The sequence below is a fragment of the Chiloscyllium plagiosum genome, chromosome 43 (genome assembly GCF_004010195.1).
Source record: "Chiloscyllium plagiosum isolate BGI_BamShark_2017 chromosome 43, ASM401019v2, whole genome shotgun sequence".
NCBI lineage: Eukaryota > Metazoa > Chordata > Chondrichthyes > Orectolobiformes > Hemiscylliidae > Chiloscyllium > Chiloscyllium plagiosum.
This window is the reverse complement of record NC_057752.1, coordinates 12,101,204-12,121,544: the sequence shown is the minus strand read 5'-3', so window position 1 is coordinate 12,121,544 and position 20,341 is coordinate 12,101,204. Positions and strand designations below refer to the sequence as shown.

Below are 20,341 nucleotides of genomic sequence, written 5' to 3'. Positions count from 1 at the left end.
TCCAAACTGTAATGTATATTTTCTATGAGCGTTACTACAAATCTTCTATTTCCAAGCTAAGCAAATCCTCTAGTCTCTTTCCCTGCATGAGCATTGTTTTCAAACTGGACTTTAAATGGCTAATTTTGTACATCTTGGTATGCCTATGCAGATTTCCTACAATTTTCTAAATAGCCTTAATCAATCTTCCCATTGTTCTTCCTCTAATTACAAAAATCTGTCTAACTGCCCCAGTATTTCCACATTGGTGTGTCAAATTATAGAAGAATCACTTTGTGAACTGCTGACCTCTCCTACTTCACTCCAATTGTCTCTGGTCATACACTAATCTTATCACCTGACACACTACAGTTTCTTATCTCTCTCTCTACTGTGATGTTGATTTAAAATGTTAAGATGACATAAGCAATTTCTCTTCCTGTAGTCAGGTCCACAATTCCCTTTACTAACTCAAAACCAAAAGAACTGCAGATGTTGGAAATGAAACAAAATTAGAAATTGCTGGAAAATCTCAGCAGGTCTAGCAGCATCTGTTGAGAGAAAACAGAGTTAACATTTCGGGTCAGGCAATCCTTCTTCAGAACTGAATCCGAAATGCCAACTCTGCTTTCTGTTCTGAGAAGCTGCCAGACCTGCTGAGATTTTCCAGCAATTTCTGTTCTAACTCACCTGACTATCTTGTATGGATCACGGGCTCCCACTTTCAGCTTAGCTTGGTCACAGTAGAGAGAAAGATAAGAAACAGTAGTATGTCAGGTGGTAAGATTAGTGTATGACCAGAGACAATTGGAGTGAAGTAGGAGAGGTCAGCAGTTCACAAAGTGATTCTTCTATAATTTGACACACCAATAGCATACTAATGCTATCTTACCTTCACTGGTTGAAAGTTTGTCCCTTTCAGTGTCTCTAAGGTCGTTTTCCTCTTTTCCTTTTCACCAACCAATTTGCAGAGAGATCAGTTTACAGGGAAATGATGAGAACTAATACTGGCAGCATTTCAGTTACCTCTCCTCACAGCAGGGGCAGAGAAAGAGAGATTAAGGTGCTTTCTCTTTTCAGGCCAGATGTTGCTCCTGTAATGTCCATATATAAGGCTGTAGCCATTTGCCTGAAAACTGATTAAGTCGCTGTGACAATGGTGAGTCCTTGTGAGCCCACAACAACTGGCCGATTGAAAAATCAATTAAAGACTGTCTGTGTGCAAAAATGCCCTGAACATATGTGCATACACACAAGGAACCAATGTCATAGAGTCATACAACACAGAGACAGGCCCTTGGGCTCAAACTGGTCCGTGCTGACCAAAATGTCCATCTGTGCTAACCCCATTTCCCTGCACTTGGCCCATATCCTTCTAAACCATTCCTAGCCATGGATTTATCCAGATGCCTTATAACCATGTGTTTGTCCGAATGTTCTCCCCTACTCCTTGAAAAAGGACAACACTGTCACTATAACTCACAACTTGTTTTTAAAATTGTTACATCTTTTTTCCACTTTTTCCTTTACTGATTGCAGTACATTTTCCCATGTTTTAGTCCACAGTCCAAAACAAAAGTGGTCTTTACATCTTCCTTCACTTCAATTGTTGATCCAATGGACCTGTTCTTTTTAGACTTCTTATGCTTTGAGCTTTTTTTAAATTTTTTTCTGTCTTTTTCCCCACACTAAAAGAGGGAGAGAGGGGCAGAGAAGTCTGCTTTCAGTTCAAAGCTTATCGAGGTTTCTATTTCCCTTGTACTTGCTTCTTTGATTGGCCTTATGTTTGGTACAATCAGAGGGTACTCAGCAGGTGGTATTTCCTTCATCCAAAATCTCTGCCATTCAGTCTCCAATTATCTGCCTCACTGTTTTGAAAAGCAACATTATCTGGAGCAGCTAAATGTGATTTTTTTTCAGCATATAGCACTTAATGCCCATCCGCAATTGCCCTGGAGAGCGGTGAGTTCCCTTGTCAAGCCACTGCAGTCTGCCTGATGTAGGTACTTTGAGACATACAATAATATAAGGCAAAGTACTAGCATAGATAGAATATTGCTTGACTGGCAGAAGGCAGAGAGTGGGGATAAAGGGGTCTTTTACAGGAAGGCAGTCGGTGACTAGTGGAGTTCTGCAGGGCTCCATGTTGGGACTATAACTATTCACGTTATGCATTAACAATCTGAACAAAGGAACTGAGGGCATTGCTGCTACATTTGCAGATGCCATGCAGATAGGTGGAGGGGTCGGTAGTGTTGAGGAAGTAGGGAGGCTCAGAACAACTTGGATAGGCTCCGGGAGTGGCCAAAGAAGTCACAGATAGAGTACAGTGTGGGAAAGTGTGAGGTTATGTACTTTGATGGGAAGAATAGAGGTGCAGACTACTTTCTAAGTGGGGGAAGGCTTTGGAAATCTGATGCACAAAGGGACTTGGGAGCCCTAGTTCAGGATTCCCTTCAGGTTAACATGCAGGTTCAGTTGGCAGTTTGAAAGGCAAATGCAACATTAGCCTTAATTTCAAGAGGGCTAGAACACAAGAGCAGGGATGTACTGCTGAGGCTGTATAATGCACTGGTTAGACCAGGTTTGGAATATTGTGAGCAGTATTGGGGCCCTGTATCTAGGGAAGGATGTGCTGGCCTTGGAGGGGGATACAAGAATGATGCTGGGGATGAGGGGCTTGTCGTATGAGGAGCTTGTCGTATGAGGAGGGGTTGAGGACTCTGGGTCTGTACTCGATGGGGTTGAGATGGATGATGGGGGGGATCTGATTGAAACTTACAGAATACTGAGAGGCCTGGATAGAGTGGACATGGAGAAGATGTTTCCACTTGGAGGAGAGACTGGGATCCGAGGGCACAGCCTCAGAGTGAAGGGAATGACCCTTTAGAGCTCTGATGAGGGGGAATTTCTTCAACATGATGGTGGTTAATCTGTGAAATTCTGCTGCAGAAAGCTGTCGAGGCCAAGTCATGAGTATATTTAAGACAGAGGTAGACAGGTTTTTGATCAAGGGGAATCAACTGTGACAGGGAGAAGACAGAAGAATGGGATTGAGAAACGTATCAGCCACGATGGAATGGCAGAGGGCAAAATGCCCTCACACTGCTCCTACATCATATAGTCTTATAGTTCCACACAGGATGATATATTTCCAAGTCAGGATAGTGAATGGCTTGGCCTGGACGGGAACTTGCAGGTAGTGGTGCATCTGCTGTCCTTGTCCTTCTACGTGATAGAAGTTGCAGGTTTGGAAGGTCATATAAAAGCACCTCTGATGAGTTGCTTAGTATGCATTTTGTAGGTGGTATGCACTGCTGCTATTGTGCTTCAGAGGTGGAGGGAGAGAATATTAAAGGTGTTGGATGTGGTACCAATCAAGCAGGCTGCTTTGTCCTGGATAGTGTTGAGCTTAGAGTTTAGCTGGATCTGCATCCATCCAGGCAAGTGAGAATATTCTCTCACATTCTTAACTTGAGCCTGGTAATTAGGCTTTAGGGAGAGAGGAGATGAGTTACTCACAGCTTGGCTAGGGGAGCAGCAAGATCTGGAGCACCAGTCTTCAATGCTATTGCCAGAATGCTATGGCCCACATTCCTGATGAAGAGCTTATGCTTGAAAAGTCCTGCTCCTCGGATGCTGCCTGACCTGCTGTGCTTTTCCAGCACCACACTTTTTGACTCTGATCTCCAGCATCTGCAATCCTCATTTTCTCCTATTGCCAGAATGTTGTCTCGGACTGAAGCATTTGCAATATCCGGTGCCTTCTGTTGTTTTAATATTAAGTGGAGTGAATCGAATTGGTTGCAGTCAGGCATCCATGGCCGGGAACTCAGGAGCAGGCTGGGATTAACCATTCACTCAGCACTTTCGGCTGAAGGTGAAAGCAAGAGCTTAATCATTGTCTTTTGAGCTGGGCTACCAAGATTGAGGAAGTGTATTCTGGAGCCGCCTCCCCCTGTTAGTTGTTTAAATATCTACCACCATTTATGACTCCTGCTTGTATTTTCTGTGCCCATAAACTGTGTATGACAACCTTGGAAATAACATGAACCTGTCATTATATTTTTTGTTGTAGCCACCAGTCCGGGATGAATCTAAAATGGAAGAATCCGAGCAATCCACTTCTACTGATGCGTCACAGAATCTCTGCTCAGCTGATACTTTTGGTTTCGATTCTTTCACTGCATCCTTCCCAGAAGGTTGCAATCTATCTATAGGTATGTCATACTCACAAAGTATTTGTCGCACAGATACAGACAATTTAACCTAACAGCTCCAGATTGCTGTTTAGTCTCCACATAAGTGTCCTCCTTGTTCATGTAACCCGATCAGCATTAAGGTGATTGTATTGAAACACGCAAGATTCTGAGGGACAGGGTAGATGTTGAGAAGATGTTTCCACTAGTGGGTGAACCTCAAACTAGGGGACATAGTTACAGAAGAAGGGAATACTCATTTAAAGCTGAGATCTGAAGGAAGTTCTCCTCTCAGAGGGTAGTGGAGGCGAGGTCACTCAAAAGTACTTACAGGAGGTGGATAGATTTTTGAAATATTGAGGAGTTGAAGGCGATGAGCAGCTGACACAAAAGAGTCAACAAGTGTGGTGCTGGAAAAGCACAGCTGGTCAGGCAGCATCCAAAGAGCAGGAGAGTCAACATTTCGAGCATAAACTCTTCATCAGCAATGTCAGAAAAGCTTATGCTCAAAACATCGACTCTCCTGCTCCTCGAATGCTGCCTGACCGGCTGTGCTTTTCCAGCCCCACACTCTCGACATCTGCAGTCCTCGCTTTCTTCTGGCACTAAAGAAGAGTTGACTCCTGGGGCAGTTGGAAAAGGATTGGAGTCGATTGTTAAGAAAGTAATAGCCGAACATTTGGAAAATGACTGTCTAATCAACCAGAGTCAGCGTGGCTTCATGAAAGAGAAATCGTGTCTGACTAATTTATTAGAGATTTTTGAGGAAGTCTCAAGCAGAGTGAACAGAGGGGATCCAGTAGATGCACTGTATTTGAATTTCCAGAAAGCATTTGACAAGTACCTCACAAAAGGTTATGTCATAAGAGCCTGCAGTGTTGGAGGTAGTATATTGGCATGGATAGAGAATTGGCTCATGGGCAGGGAACAGCGAATGGGAATAAGGGGTTCTTTTTCAGGCTGGCAACCCATGTACAGTGGGATCCACAGTAATCAGTGCTGGACCTCCACTGTTTACAATATATATTAATGACTTGGAAGAAGGAAGTGAATGTACTGTAGCTAAATTTGCAGGTAACAGAAGAATAGGTGGAAAGGCAGATTGTGAGAAGGAGACAGTTTACAGAGAGATATTGATAGGTTAAGTAATTGACATTTTGGGCAAAAACTCTTCATCAGGAAGGGTTCCTACCCGAAACATCGATTTTCCTGCTCCTCAGATGCTGCCTGACCTGCTGTGCTTTTCCAGCACCACTCAAATCTTGTCCCTGAGACTCTACTCACTAGAGCTTTGAAGAATGAGAGATGACTTCACTGAAACATATAAGATTCCTAAGGAGCTTGACAGGGTAAATGCTGAGAGGATGTTTCCCCACATGGGAGAGTCAAGGACCAGGGGGCATAGTCTCAGAATAAAAGGGCACCAATTTAAGACTGAGATGAGGGGGAATTTCTTCTGAGTTGAGAGTCTTTGGAGTTTTGCCACAGAGAGCCAGCATCCTTGTGTCCATTTAAGGACAAGATAGATTCTTGATCAGTCAGGAAATCCAAGGCCACTATTTACACTCCACATAAGCCTTCTCCAGTCTTTTTCATGTAACCCCGATCAACATTAGGGTGATTGATCCTAGGGGGAAAGGGCAGGAAAGTGGATATGAGGAATGTCAGATCAGCTGTGATCCTATTGAATCATAGAGCAGGCTTGAGGGATCAAATGGCCCTATTTTGTGTGATTTTATGGTCTTACAATAGTCATAACCTTATTAAATGGAAAGGCAGGCTTGAGGGGCTGAATGGCCTACTCTTGCTCTGATTATTTATATTTGTTATGTTCTTGTAAACTTCTGTTATTTTCTCCCATAAGTGCTTATCTAGCTTTCCCTTAAATGCATCCGTGCTACTCACCTGGACTCAAAGCGTTAACTGTTTTTCTTTCCACAGATGTTGTCAGACCTACCAAGTTTCTCCGGCACTTTGTTTTTATTTCAGATTTTCAGCATCTGCAGTATTTTGCTGTTGCTTTTTGTGGTCACTTTCACATTCTAATGGTACAAGCATCGCAGCATTGTACGGTACAGAATACGCCCTTTCGTCCATCGAGTCTGTACTATCAAAGCTACACTAAATCTACACTAGTCCCTCTCTCCTGCACTAGGCCCTTTGGCTTGAACGTGGTGACATTTCAAGTGCTTATCCAAGTACCTTTCAAAGGTTATGAGATTACCTGCCTCAACTACCCTCCCAGGCAGTGCATTCTGGACCCCCACCACCCTCTGGATGAAAACTATTTTCATCAAAGCTCCTCCAAACCTCCTGCCTTTCACCTCAAAATTATGTTGACCCTTTGACCCCTTGTTTTTGACCCTTTGACTAAGGGGAACAGTTCCTTTCTATCCACCCTGTCCATCTCCTTCATAATCTTTATACAGCTTTAGCAGGTCAGCCCTCAAACTTTCTGTTGCAAAGAAAACGTATTCATAGCAGGATTGCACCTTCCCTGGAAATGTCCTGTGAACCTCTTGCGCACTCGCTCCAGTGCAATCACAGCCTTCTTCCAATAGTGCGGAGACCAGAACTGCACACAGTACTCCAGCTGTGGTCTAACCAAAGTTTTTTTTAGATTAGATTAGATTACTTACAGTGTGGAAACAGGCCCTTCGGCCCAACAAGTCCACACCGCCCCGCCGAAGCGCAACCCACCCATACCCCTACATTTACCCCTTACCTAACACTACGGGCAATTTAGCATGGCCAATTCACCTGACCTGCACATCTTTGGACTGTGGGAGGAAACCGGAGCACCCGGAGGAAACCCACGCAGACACGGGGAGAACGTGCAAACTCCACACAGTCAGTCGCCTGAGGCGGGAATTGAACCCGGGTCTCTGGCGCTGTGAGGCAGCAGTGCTAACCACTGTGCCACCGTGCCGCCCCGAGTTCTTTACAACAGCAACATAACCTCCCTGCTCTTATAATCTATGCCATGACTGATAAAAGCATGTGTCCCATATGCTGCCTTACCTACCCTATTAAAGGTATGTGTCCCATGTGCCTTCCTAATGACCCTGTTAACCTGTCCTGCTACTTTTGGGGATCTGTGAACAAACATCCCAAGATCCCTCTGTTCCTCTGAGCGTCCTGGTATCCTGCCTGAAATCACTCCATGAAGGCCGGTATCCAAGTTACTCTTTATTTACACATGCATAGTACACGACATGAACCCAGCTAGCTCAGAGCTGGCTCCTAGAGTGAGCAGAACCTCTGACATTCCTGTTTACATCTGTCAGCCAGGACTCTTATTGGACCAGGTTAATAGCCCCAGTCAGGGAACTCATATTCTACCTGGCTGACCTCGTTCCAGTCACTACACTGCCATTCTTTGAGTACTCCCTTGTCATACACTCATACATACTGAAAACAGACACTTCGGCCCAAATCGTCCATACCGACCAAGTTCCCTAAACTGAACTAGTCCCATTTCCCTGTATTTGCCCCACATCCCTCTAAACCTTTCCTATCTGTGTACCTGTCCAAATGTCTTCCAAATGTTGCAATTGTAACCGCCTCTACCACTTCTTCTGGCAGCTCGTTCCATACACGCACCACCCTCTTTATGGAAAATGTTGCCCCGTGGATCCTTTAAAAAATTTTCCCCTCTCACCTTAAACCTCTGCCCTTTCATTTTGGACTCCCCTACCCTGGGAAAAGACTTTGACTATTCACCTCCTTATGATTTTAAAAATCTCTATATGGTCACCCCTCAGCCTCCTGTGCTCCAGTGAAAAAAGTCCCAGCCTATCCAGCTTCTCCTTATAACTCAAACATTCCACTCTCACTAACATCCTTGTGAATCTGTTTTTGCACCATTTCTAGTTTAATAACATCCATCCTCTAGCAGGGTGACCAGAATTGTACATGGTACTCCAAATGTGGTCTTACGATATCTTGTACATGACGTCTGATTCCTGTCCTCACTGCTCTGATTGATGAAGGCAAGCATGCCAAACACCTTCTTTAGCACCTTGTCTACTTGTGATGCCACTTTCATTCCTTGCCTTTCCAAATGCATGTAAATCCTGTTGCTCAGAATCCCCTCCAACAACGTACCCACAACTTAGGTTCACTGGTCTGTAGTTCCCTCACTCTTCCTTGTAGCTTTCTTAAATCATAGCGCAACATTAATCACCCTCCAGTCTTCTGGCACCTCACCCATAGCTATCAAATATCTCTGCTAGGGGCCCACCAATTTCTTCCCCAGCTCCCCACAATGTCCTGGGATACACTTGATCAGGTCCAGGGAATTTTTCTACTTTTTATGCTGTTATGGACCAGACCAGACCCCCTCGCAATTGTAGCCTAGATCCGAACTTTATCTTACTTTAAAGGTAGATGCATAGTGTTTAGTCCAAATGTGATTCAGCTGGTCAAACTACTCAACATTAAGCAAAAGACAATTTATTTAAATACTGTAGTTAAAATACAAAAAAAAAGAAGAATTTAGAATAGCTTACTCGTGCAAAACTTAACCAAACAATAGGTGTAGTACCTTTTACTAATTTCCAATATAGTAACATCCCATATACACACCTCTTGGCAAAAAGGTTAATTCAGACACAGATTCTTCGTACAGTTCTCCAATCCAGCAGGGAACACGTCAAGAGAAATTTCAGAGAAAGTCACTGTTAGAAATCATTCACTGAAGCTTGCAACCCTTCTGGGACCCAAACAGTTTCTACTGCAACCGCTAAAAAATTAGAAAGCCTGATCTGGGAGAACTGGCCACTCACCTTCCATTGTTACAATTGTTTTAAAAATGTCTTAAAGGCCTCCTCTGATTGTTGACTTAGGCCATCTCCAGTATACACTTTGGCACCTCTGCCTTTACAACCTTTCTTCAAAAGAAATCCAGGACACTATAACCTTTTTAAAGTAACAGCATCATCCCAATGCATTTTAAGACCTCGAGCACCTCCTCTTCGGTAATGTAGACTCTTTTCAAGACATCACTGATTGTTGCCCTGAGTTCCCTAGTTTCCATGTCTTTCTCCACAATAAAAATTGATGGGAAATATTTGTTTAGGATCTCACCCATCTCCTGTGGTTTCACACAAGGACAGCCATGTTGGTCTTAAAGGGACCTCATCCTCTCCCTAGTTACTCTTTCACCCTTAATATATTTGTAGAATCTCTCTGGATTCTCCTTTACTCTATCTTGTGTCTTGTTTTTGCCTTCCTAATTTCCCTCTTAAGTGTACTCCTAAAACCCTGATATTGGTTGTAGAAAACAAACCTGCCATCTCAGCGAGCAAACCTAAAACCTGAACCCTTATATTCCTCAAGGGATTCATTTGATTCCACCTATCACTGATCTACCCATCTGACCAACCCACCTATATCCTTCTGTAACCTAACAGCTTCCTCCTCACTGTCGACCACCCAGTTAATCTTTGTGTCATCTGCAAACTTATCATGCCACCAACCATGTTTTCACCTCCATTATTTATGAATAACACAAACAATAAGGGACCCAGTACTGATCCCTATAATATGCCATTGCACCAGTCACACAGACAGCATTTTACCATCACCCTCTGTTTCCTATCACTTAGACAGTTTTGGATCCAAGTTGCCAAGTTACCTCGGTCCCATGTGCTTTTACCTTCTTTAATAGTTTCCCATATGGAACCCTGTCAAAGACTTTGCTGAAAACCATATAAACTATACCAAACAAAACTGCACAACCCTCATATACACATTTGGTCACCTCTGAAAATTTCAACTAGATTTATTAGACATGACCTACCTCTGATAAAGCCGTGCCTGTCCTAGTGGAGAGTAATTTTCTCCTTCCAAATTTTCTCCACTAGTTTCCCTAACACTGATGTGAGACTCAGTGGTCTGTAATTCCTTGGTTTATCATTAACATCTTTCTTGAAAAGTGGAACCACATTAGCTGTCCTTCAATCCTCTGGCTCCTCCCCTGTGGCCAGAGAGGATTTAAAAATTTGAGTCAGGGCCACTTACATTTCCTCCCTCGATTTCTACAACATCCTGGGATACAGCTCATCTGGACTTAGGCATTTGACGACTTTTAAGTCTGCCAAAATCTCTAATACCTCCTCATGTCTTATATCAATCAAAATTCTTTTGTACCTATGTTCTCCTGCTGGTTGAAGACAGATGTGAAGTATTCATTTAATACTCTGCCAATGTCCTCTGGCTTCAAGCAGAGATTTTCCCCTTGGTTCCTAATGGCCCCTTCTCTTTCCCTGGTTATCCTTGTCCCCCTAATATACGTAGAGAAGACTTTGGGATTCTCCCTAATCTCGCCCACCGGTGTTTTCTCATATCCCCTCTTTTTTTTCTCCTAATTGCTTTCTTGAGCTCCCCATTGGAATTTTTACACTCCACTCGGGCCTCCATTGGTTTGCTCACTTTGTACCTGTTATGCACCTCTCTTTTTTCCTTCTTATCCAGTCTTGAATATTCCTAGCCATCCAGGATTCTCTGGGCTTGTTGCTCGTACATTTCACCCTAAAGTGAACATGTTGGGCCTGTTCTCTTCCCCTATTTCCTTTCTGAACACCCCCCACTGTTTTGCTGTAGATTTACCCACAAGTTTACCTTGCCAGATCCTGCCTTGTTTTCATAAAATCTGCCTTCCCTCAATCCAATTTTTGGACACCATCTTTCTCCTTTCCCACAATAAACTGAAAGTGTACGGTGTTGTCACTTGCGCTACAATGTTTCCCCATTGCTACCTCAAATACCTGTCCGGCTTCATTCCCTAGAATTGGATCTGCACTTGTTAGACAATCTCTCTGATAAAAAACACATTTCAAGAAGTCTGCCCCCTCTAAACTCTTTTTACTAGGATTATCACAGATAATATTGGGGATGTTGAAATTGCCTGACATAATTACCCTGTTATTGTTTTTGCACACCTCAGTGAATTGTCTACATATCTGCTCCTCTCTTGCCTGCTGACGGTTTGGGGTCCTATAATATATTCCAAACAGTGTGACTGTCCACTTTTTATTCCTAAGTGTTACCCACAAAGCCTCATTTGATGACTCTTCCAAGATATCATCCAACCTTACTGCAGCAACTGACTCCTTAATTAGTAATGTGACACCATCTCCTCTTTTACACCCTCCCCTATCTTGCCTGAAGACCCTATTCCCCGGAATGCTGAATTGCCAGTCCTGTCCCTCCCTCAACCATATCTCTGTGATGGCAACAACCTCACAATTCCACGTGACAATCCACATCCTTAACCTATTACAAATAATACTCCGAGCATTAAAGTGCAGGCCATTCAGACGCCCCTTACTCCCTTGAGACTCAACTTGTCTGAATTCCGTCTGTCTAGGTTCCTTTTGTAAGATACACTCAATCACTATTCAACTAGCGCACGGTGTCCCCCTTTGCCTGCCAAACTTGTTTAACCTCCCAACAGCACTAGCAAACCCTCCTGCAAGGATGTTGCTCCTACTGGACAAGTCAGATCCTAGAATGAAAGCTGACTTGATAGATTTTATTTTAGTTAATGTGTGATCATTCACTGAAACTTGGTCACACAGGCTGCAGAATTTGTTTAACAACAAAGGTTTCTTGCACAGAAGATGGGGTAGGAAGGGGATGGAGCTGTCTTGTGGTGCAGTGGTAGTGTCCTTACTTCTGGGCCAGGATGCCCAGGTTCAAGTCCCACTCGCTCCAGACACGTGTCATAACACCTCTGACCAGGATGATTAAAAAGCTCTATTAATCTCTCAATCTCCACCTTACTCCCAGTCAACAATACTAGGGTACCTTTCTCATCTTCAAGAGAATTTTGACATACACCTGTTCCACGAGAACAGAATGGAACTTAGTTTAACATTTCATCTGAAGTTGACACCTTCCTCATCATTTCAGCTCTCAAACATTACTTGACAAGAATTATGGCCTCTGTCTTCAAACCTCCAGTTAAAATGGAGGTTTTCCATCCCTTCTTCACTCACCTCCCACTGTTTGCTTGTATGTTTGAGAAGTGGAAGTTGGTAAGCTTGGTCCTGTTGTGCATATGTCAGAAACTCATCTCAGAGTCAAACACAACACCAAGGTTCCAAGTGGTCTGCTTCACGATCATGCACGTTCCAGGGATGAAGACCATAGTCAGAGAATGGAGTTTCTCGTGGACACCAAAAACAATGCCTTCAGACAACAAATTTAGCTCTTCAACTTTCATCAATAATTGCTGTCAACTGTGTATTTTAGGTGGGCTGTTCACTGTATTTCAGATAGATATCAGGGCTGTTGCAAATAATCACCAAGGACAATGATCACATTGGATTTTATTCTATGATTTGCACAGATATGTCGGAGTTACCAAAATTAGATTTCTCCATCTTTGGGATGATTCAAGATGGCACCAACAGTCCCATGAGGAGTGAAAAACTACCTATGCTGCCTCATCTGGCTGATCTGGTCTCTTACAGCATACAGAAAGTAGTTTACTTTGCAAAGGCCATCCCTGGATTCAGGTATTTTTTTTCCCCGAAAATGTTTTGTAAAGTTCATGACTACAGTAAACGTTAACTGTGAATTTTAGATCTGAGGGCAAGGGACCAAGGAGAGCTATTGCAGCCACTGTCATGATAAGAATGTTTGATTTCAACTTGTCTGGTTTTCTAGCAACTGAAGCCCAGAAAATATGTACATTAGTGCATATAAACAGCAAAGTCAGTATTTTTTATTTCCACTAAGTTAGGTTGAGTTTGTACCACGGACAAACTTGCATGCTGATTTATTTCTGCCACAAAATTACTGTTGTCAGGATCTTGTTCGTTAAATAAAGCTGTTCTGTGTAGTTATACTATCCAAAGTGCAAATGTGTAATAGTTTTATATCAACCAGATATTTTTTGCTCTAATCTATATTATGAATTTTAATTTGGAAGTTGAAGAGGCTTATCGAGTCATACAGCGGGGAAAACAGCCCCTTTGGTCCAAATGGTCCATGCCAACCAAGTTTCCCAAACTAAACTAGCCCTACTTGCCTACATTTGGCCCATATCTCTCTCAGCCTTTGCTATTCACGTATCTGTCCAAATGTCTTTTAAATGTTGTACCTGCATCGACCACTTCCTCTGGCTAGAGTCATAGTCAGCAAGTCATACAGCACGGAAACAGAGCCGTCGGTTAAACTCATCTGTGCCAACCAAACCTCCCGCTGTGACTTGGTCACATTTTCCAGCATTTGATCCATATCATTCTAAACCTTTCCTGTTCATATACCTGTCAGTTGCCTTTTAATGTTGTAATTGTACCCGCATCCATCACTTCCTCTGGCAGCTCGTTGCATACATGCATCACCTTCTGCGTGAAAAAGTTACCCCTCAATCTTTTTTCAGTCTTTCTCCTCTCACCCTAAACCTATGCTCTCTATTTTTGAACTCCCCCACCCTAGGAAAAAGACCTTGTCAATTTACCCTATCCATGCCCCTCATCATTTTATAAACCTCTATAAGGTCATCCTTCAGTCTCCCATGCTCCAGAGAAAAAATTCCCAGCCTATTTAGTCCGTCCCTCCAGTCCCAGCAACAAACCCTCGAATCCCAGCAACATTCTTGTAAATCTCTTCTGCACCTTTTCAAGTTTAACAACATCCTTCCGATGGAAGTTTGACCAGAATTGTACACAGTATTCCAAACGTGGCCTCACTGATATCCTCTACAACAATATACTCAATGTTATTACCAATGAAACAAGCGTGCCAAACGCCGCCTTCACTATCCTGTCTACCTGCGACTCCACTTTCAGGGAACTATGAACCTGCACTCCAAGGTCTGTTTGTTCAGCAACATTCCCCAGGACCTTACCATTAAGTGTATAAGTCCTGTCATAATTTGCCTTTCCAAAATGCAGCCCCTCACATTTATCTAAATCAAACTCCATCTGCCACTACTTGGGCCCATTGGCCCATCTGATCAAGGTTCTGTTGTACTCTGAGATAATCTTCTTCACCGTCCACTACACCACTTATTTCGGTGTCACCTGAAAACTTATTAACTATACCTCTTATGTTCACATTCAAATCATTTATATAAATGACGAAAAGCAGTGGACCCAGCACTGATCCTTGTGCACACGACTGGTGACAGGCCTCCAGTCTGAAAAACAACCCTCCACCACCATCCTGTCTTCTACCTTCGTGTCAATTTTGTGTCCAATTGGCTAGCTCCCCTCGATCCCGTGTTATCAAAGCTTACTAAACAGTCAACCATGCAGAACCTTATTGACCACTTTGCTGAAGTCCATCTAGACAACATCTACAGCTCTGCCTTCATCAATCTTCTTGGTCACCTTTTCAGAAAACTCAAGTTATTGAGTAATGATTTCCCACCCAGAGAGCCAAGCTGACTATCTCTAATCAGTCCTTGCCTTTCCAAATACATGTAAATCCTGTCCCTCAGAATCCCCTCCAACAACTCACCCACTACTGACGTAAGGCTCACTGGTCGATAGTTCCTTGGTTTTTCCTTACAACCTTTCTTAAAAAATGGCACTACATTAGCCAACCTCCAGACTTCCAGCACCTCACCTATCGATGATACAAATACCTCAGCAAGGGGTCCAGCAATCTCTCCCCTAGCTTCCCACAAAGTTCCAGGAAACACCTGATCAGGTCACAGGGATTTATCTTCCTTTATGTATTTGAAGACTGCCAGCATCTTCTCTTCAGTAATAGGAACACTTTTGATGACATTATTTATTTCACCAAGTTCCCTAGCTTTCATGTCCTTCTCCACAGTAAATACAGACGCAAAATATTTTCTTTTGTATCTCGTGCATCTTTTGTGGTTCCACACATGACCATGTTGATCCTTAGAGGGCCCAATTCTCTCCCGAGTTACTCTCTTGCACTTAATGTATTTATTGAGTCTCTTTGGATACTCTTTAACTCTGTTTGCCAAAGCTATCTCATGTCCATTTTTTGCCTCCTGATTTCCCCTCTTAAGTATATTCCGACTCAACCTAATACATGCCTCCTTTTTCTTGACCAGAGCCTAAATTTCTCGAGTCATCCAGCATTCCCTACACTGACCAACCCTGCCCTTCACACTAACAGGATCATATTGTCTCTGAACTCTCGTTATCTCGTTCTTAAAGGCCTCCCACTTTCCAACCATCCATTTACCTGCAAATAGCCTCCTCCAATCAATTTTTGAAAGTTCCTGTCTAACACCATGAAAACTGGCAATTCATTCCATATATGAACCACCTCTGTGTGGAAAAAGCTGCCCCTCAAATCCCTTTTAAATCATTCTCTTCTCACCTTAAAAATATGCCCTCCAGCTTTGAACTCCCCTACCTAATGCAATCATATTCACCTTATCTATGTCTATCTTGATTCTAAGACTTAGAGTCATAGAGTCGTACAGCACGGAAACAGATCCTTCGGTCCAACTCGTCCATGCCAACCGGATATCCTAAATTAATCTAGTCCCAATTACCACCACTTGGTTCATATCCCTCCAAACCCTTCCTATTCATATACTTATCCAGATGCCTTCTCAATGTTGTAATTGTACCAGCCTCCACCACTTCCTCTGGCAGCTCATTCCATACTCACACCACCCTCTGTGTGATATAGTTGTCCCTTAGGTCCCTTTTTAAATCTGTTCCCTCTCACCCTAAACCTATGCCCTCTAGTTCTGTACTCCCCCACCCCGGGGAAAAGACCTTGGCTATTTACCCTATCCAGGCCCCTCATGATTTGATAAACTTCTAAAAGGTCACCCCTCAGCCTCCAACCCTCCAGGGAAACAGCTCAAGCCCTTCAATCCTGGCAACATCCTTGTAAATCTTTCCTGAACTCTTTCAAGTTTCATAACATCCTTCCTATAGGAGGGATTCCAAAACTGCACACAATATTCCAAAAGTGGCCTAATCAATGTCCCGTACAGCCACAGCATGACCTTCCAACCCCTGTACTCAATGCTCTGTCCAATAAAGGAAAGCATACTGAATGCCTTCTTCACTGTCCTATCTACCTAAGACTCCACTCCCAAGGTCTTTTTGTTCAGCCACATTCCCGAGGACCTTACCATTAAGTGTATAAGTCCTGCCCTGAGTTGCCTTTGCAAAATATAGTACCTCACATTTATCTAGATTAGTCGATCTGGCACTCCTCGGTCCCTTGGCCCATCCGGTCAAGATCCCGTTGTAATCTGAGGTAACCCTCTTCGCTGTCCACTATACCTCCAATTTTGGTGTCATCTGCAAATTTACTAACTGTACCTCTTATTCTCACATCCAAATCATTTATATAAATGATGAAAAGTAGTGGACCCAACACCAATCCTTGTGGCACTCCACTGGTCACAGTCTGAAAAGCAGCGCTTCACTACCACCTTCTACCTTCAAGCCAGTTCTGTATCCAAATGGCTAGTTCTCCCTGTATTCCATGTGATCTAATCTTGCTAACCATGGGGAACCTTGTCAAATGTCTTAAAGGGGCAGGGTTGGCTTGTTCGTTAAGAATGAAATTAAATCTATGGCACTGAATGACATAGGGTCAGATATGTGGAGTCTGTGTGGGTGGAGTTGAGGAACCACAATAGCAAAAAAAAAACCATAATGGGAGTTTTGTACAGACCACCTAACAGTGGTCAGGACCAGGGGCGCAAGATATACCAGGAAATAGATGGGGCATGTCAGAAAGGTAAGGTCACGGTGATCATGGAAGACTTCAATATGCAGGTGGACTGGGTAAATAATGTTCTGATGGATCCAAAGAAAGGGAATTCATGGAATGCTTACAGGATAGCTTTTTGGAACAGCTTTTGATGGAGCCCACAAGGGAGCAGACTATTCTGGACTTAGTTTTATGTAAAGAGCTAAACTTTATAAAAGATCCTAAAGTAAGGGAACACTTAGGAGGCAGCGATCATAGGTAGAGTTCAGTCTGCAGTTTGAAAGAGAGAAGGCAAAATCGGATGTAATGGTGTTACAGTTAAATAAAGGTAATTACAGGGGCATGAGAGAGGAACTAATGAAAATCGACTGGAAGCAGAGCCTAGTGGGGAAGACAGTAGAGCAACAATGGCAGGAGTTTCTGGCTGTAATTGAGGACACAGTACAGAGGTTCATCCCAAAGAAAAGAAAGATTATCTGGGGGTGGAGGGGGGAGGAATTAGACAACCATGGATCACAAAGGAAGTCAGGAAATGTGCCAAAGAGAAAGAGAGAGCCTGTAAAGTGGCCAAGAGCACTGGGAAATCAGAAGATTGGGAAGACTACAAAAACAGAGGATAACAAAAGAGAAATAAGGAAGGAGAGGATCAAGTAGGCTTGCCAGTAATATTGGAAATGATAGTAAAAGTTTCTTTCAATACATAAGAAACAAACAAGAGGCAAAAGTAGACATTGGGCCACTCCAAGTCGATGTTGGAAGGATAGTGATGGGAGATAAGGAAATAGCTGAAGAACGTAATAAGTACTTTGTGTCAGTCTTCACAGTGGAAGACAGGAGTAATATCCCAACAATTAAGGAGAGTCAGGGGGCAGAGTTGAGTATGGTAGCCATTACTAAAGAGAAAGTGCTAGAAAAGCTAAAAGGTCTAAAAATTGATAAATCTACTGGTTCTGAGAGAAGTGGCTGAGGAAATAGCGAAGGCGTTGGTTGTGATCTTTCAAAAGTCACTGGAGTCAGGGGAAGTCCCAGATGATTAGAAAATCACTGTTGTAACCCTCTTGTTCAAGTAAAGATCAAGACAAAAGATGGAAAATTATAGGCCGATTAGCCTAACCTCAGTTGTAGGTAAAATTCTAGAATCTATCGTTAAGGATGATATTTCTAAATTCTTGGAAGAGCAGAGTCAGATTAGAACAAGTCAGCATGGATTTAGTAAGGGGAGGTCATGCCTGACAAACCTGTTGGAATTCTTTGAAGAGGTGACAAGTAGGTTAGACCAGGGAAACCCAGTGGATGTGGTCTATCTAGACTTCCAAAAGGCCTTTGATAAGGTGCCTCATGGGAGGCTGCTGAGCAAGGTGAGGGCCCATGGTGTTCAAGGTGAGCTACCGGCATGGATTGTGGATTGGCTGCCTGACAGAAGGCAGAGAGTTGGGATAAAAGGTTATTTTTTGGAATGGCAGCCGGTGACAAGCGGTGCCCCGCAGGGTTCAGTGTTGGGGCCGCAGCTGTTCACGTTATATATTAATGATCTGGATGAAGGGACTTGGGGGCATTCTGGCGAAGTTCACCGATGATACAAAGTTAGGTGGACAGGCAGGGAGTACTGAGGAGGTGGGGAGGCTGCAGAAGGATCTCGACAGTTTAGGAGAATGGTCCAAGGAATGGCTGATGAAATTTAATGTGAGCAAATGTGAGGTCTTGCACTTTGGAAAAAAAGAATGCAGGCATGGACTATTTTCTAAAAGGTGAGAGAATTCACAAAGCTGAAGTACAAAGGGATCTGGGAGTGCTAGTCCAGGATTCTCGAAAAGTTGACTTGCAGATTAAGTCTGTGATTAAGGAAGTGAATGTAATGTTGTCATTTATTTCAAGAGGGTTGGAATATAAAAGCAACAATGTGCTACTGAGACTTTATAAAGCTCTGGTTAGGCGCCATTTAGAATACTGTGTCCAATTTTGGGCCCCACACCTCAGGAAGTACACACTGGCACTGGAGCGTGTCCAGCGGAGATTCACATGGATGATCCCGCGGATGGTAGGCCTGACATATGATGAACGGCTGAGGATCCTGGGATTGTATATATTAGCATTTAGAAGATTGAGGGGAGATCTAATAGAAGCTTACAAGATAATGCATGGCTTAGAAAGGGTAGACGCTGGGAAGTTGTTTCCATTCGGTGGGGAGACTTGGACCCATGGGTACAGCCTTAGAATTAGAGGGGGCCAATTTAGAATGGAAATGAGGAGACATTTCTTCAGCCAGAGTGTGGTAGACCTGTGGAATTCATTGCCACGGAGTGCAGTGGAGGCCGGGACGTTAAATGTCGGCAAGGCAGAGATTGATAATTCCTTGCAAGATCAAGAATTTAAGGGCTACGGGGAGAGTGTGGGTAAGTGGAGTTGAAATGACATCAGCCATGATTAAATAGTACATAGAACATAGAACATTACAGTGCAGTACAGGCCCTTCGGCCCTCGATGTTGCGCCGACCTGTCATACCAATCTGAAGCCCATTTAAACCTACACTATTCCATGTACGTCCATATGCTTGTCCAATGACAACTTAAATGTACTTAAACTTGGCAAATCTACTACCCTTACTACTCTCTGAGTAAAGAAACTACCTCTGACTTCTGTCCTATATCTATCACCCCTCAATTTAAAGCTATGTTCCCTCGTGCTCACCGTCACCATACTTGGAAAAAGGCTCTCCCTGTCCACCCAATCTAACCCTCTGATTATCTTATATGTCTCTATTAAGTCACCTCTCAACCTTCTTCTCTCTGACAAAAACAGCTTCACATCCCTCAGCCTTTCCTCGTAAGACCTTCTCTCCATACCAGGCAACATGCTAGTAAATCTCCTCTGCACCCTTTCCAAAGCTTCCACATCCTTCTTATAATGCGGTGACCAGAACTGTACACTGTACTCCAAGTGCGGCCGCACCAGAGTTTTGTACAGCTGTAGCATAACCTCATGGTTCCCGAACTCGATCCCTTTATTAATAAAAGCTAAAACACTGTATGCCTTCTAAACAACCCTGTCAACCTGGGTGGCAACTTTCAAGGATCTGTGTACCTGGACATTGAGATCTCTCTGCTCATCTACACTACCAAGAATCTTACCATTAGCCCAGTACTTTGCATTCCGGTTACTCTGTCCAAAGTGAATCACCTCACATTTGTCCGCATTAAACTCCATTTGCCACCTCTCAGCCCAGCTCTGAGACAGGATGTACATGTATTTGGAAAGGACTGATTGGGATAGTCAGCGTGGCTTTGTGCATGGGAAATCATGTCTCATGAACTTGATTGAGTTTTTGAAGAAGTAACAAAGAGGATTGATGAGGGCAGAGCGGTAGATGCAATCTACATGGACTTCAGTAAGGTGGCCGACAAGGTTCCTCACAGTAGACGGGTTAGCAAGGTTCAGTCACATGTTATACAGCAAGAACTAGCCATTTGGATACAGTACTGGC

At 43.4% G+C, this 20,341-nt stretch overlaps 1 protein-coding gene across 4 annotated transcripts in view; it reads left to right on the top strand.

The window, feature by feature from the left end:
* The window catches only part of LOC122543385 (vitamin D3 receptor B-like), a 310,459-nt gene that overhangs the window by 217,947 nt on the left and 72,171 nt on the right, over positions 1–20,341 (top strand). For all 4 annotated transcript variants that reach the window (XM_043682065.1, XM_043682066.1, XM_043682067.1 and 1 more), the window contains 2 exons: positions 4,058–4,199; positions 12,535–12,703. In XM_043682065.1, the coding sequence (XP_043538000.1) occupies positions 4,058–4,199; positions 12,535–12,703 (311 nt within the window). The remainder of the gene's footprint in view (positions 1–4,057; positions 4,200–12,534; positions 12,704–20,341) is intronic.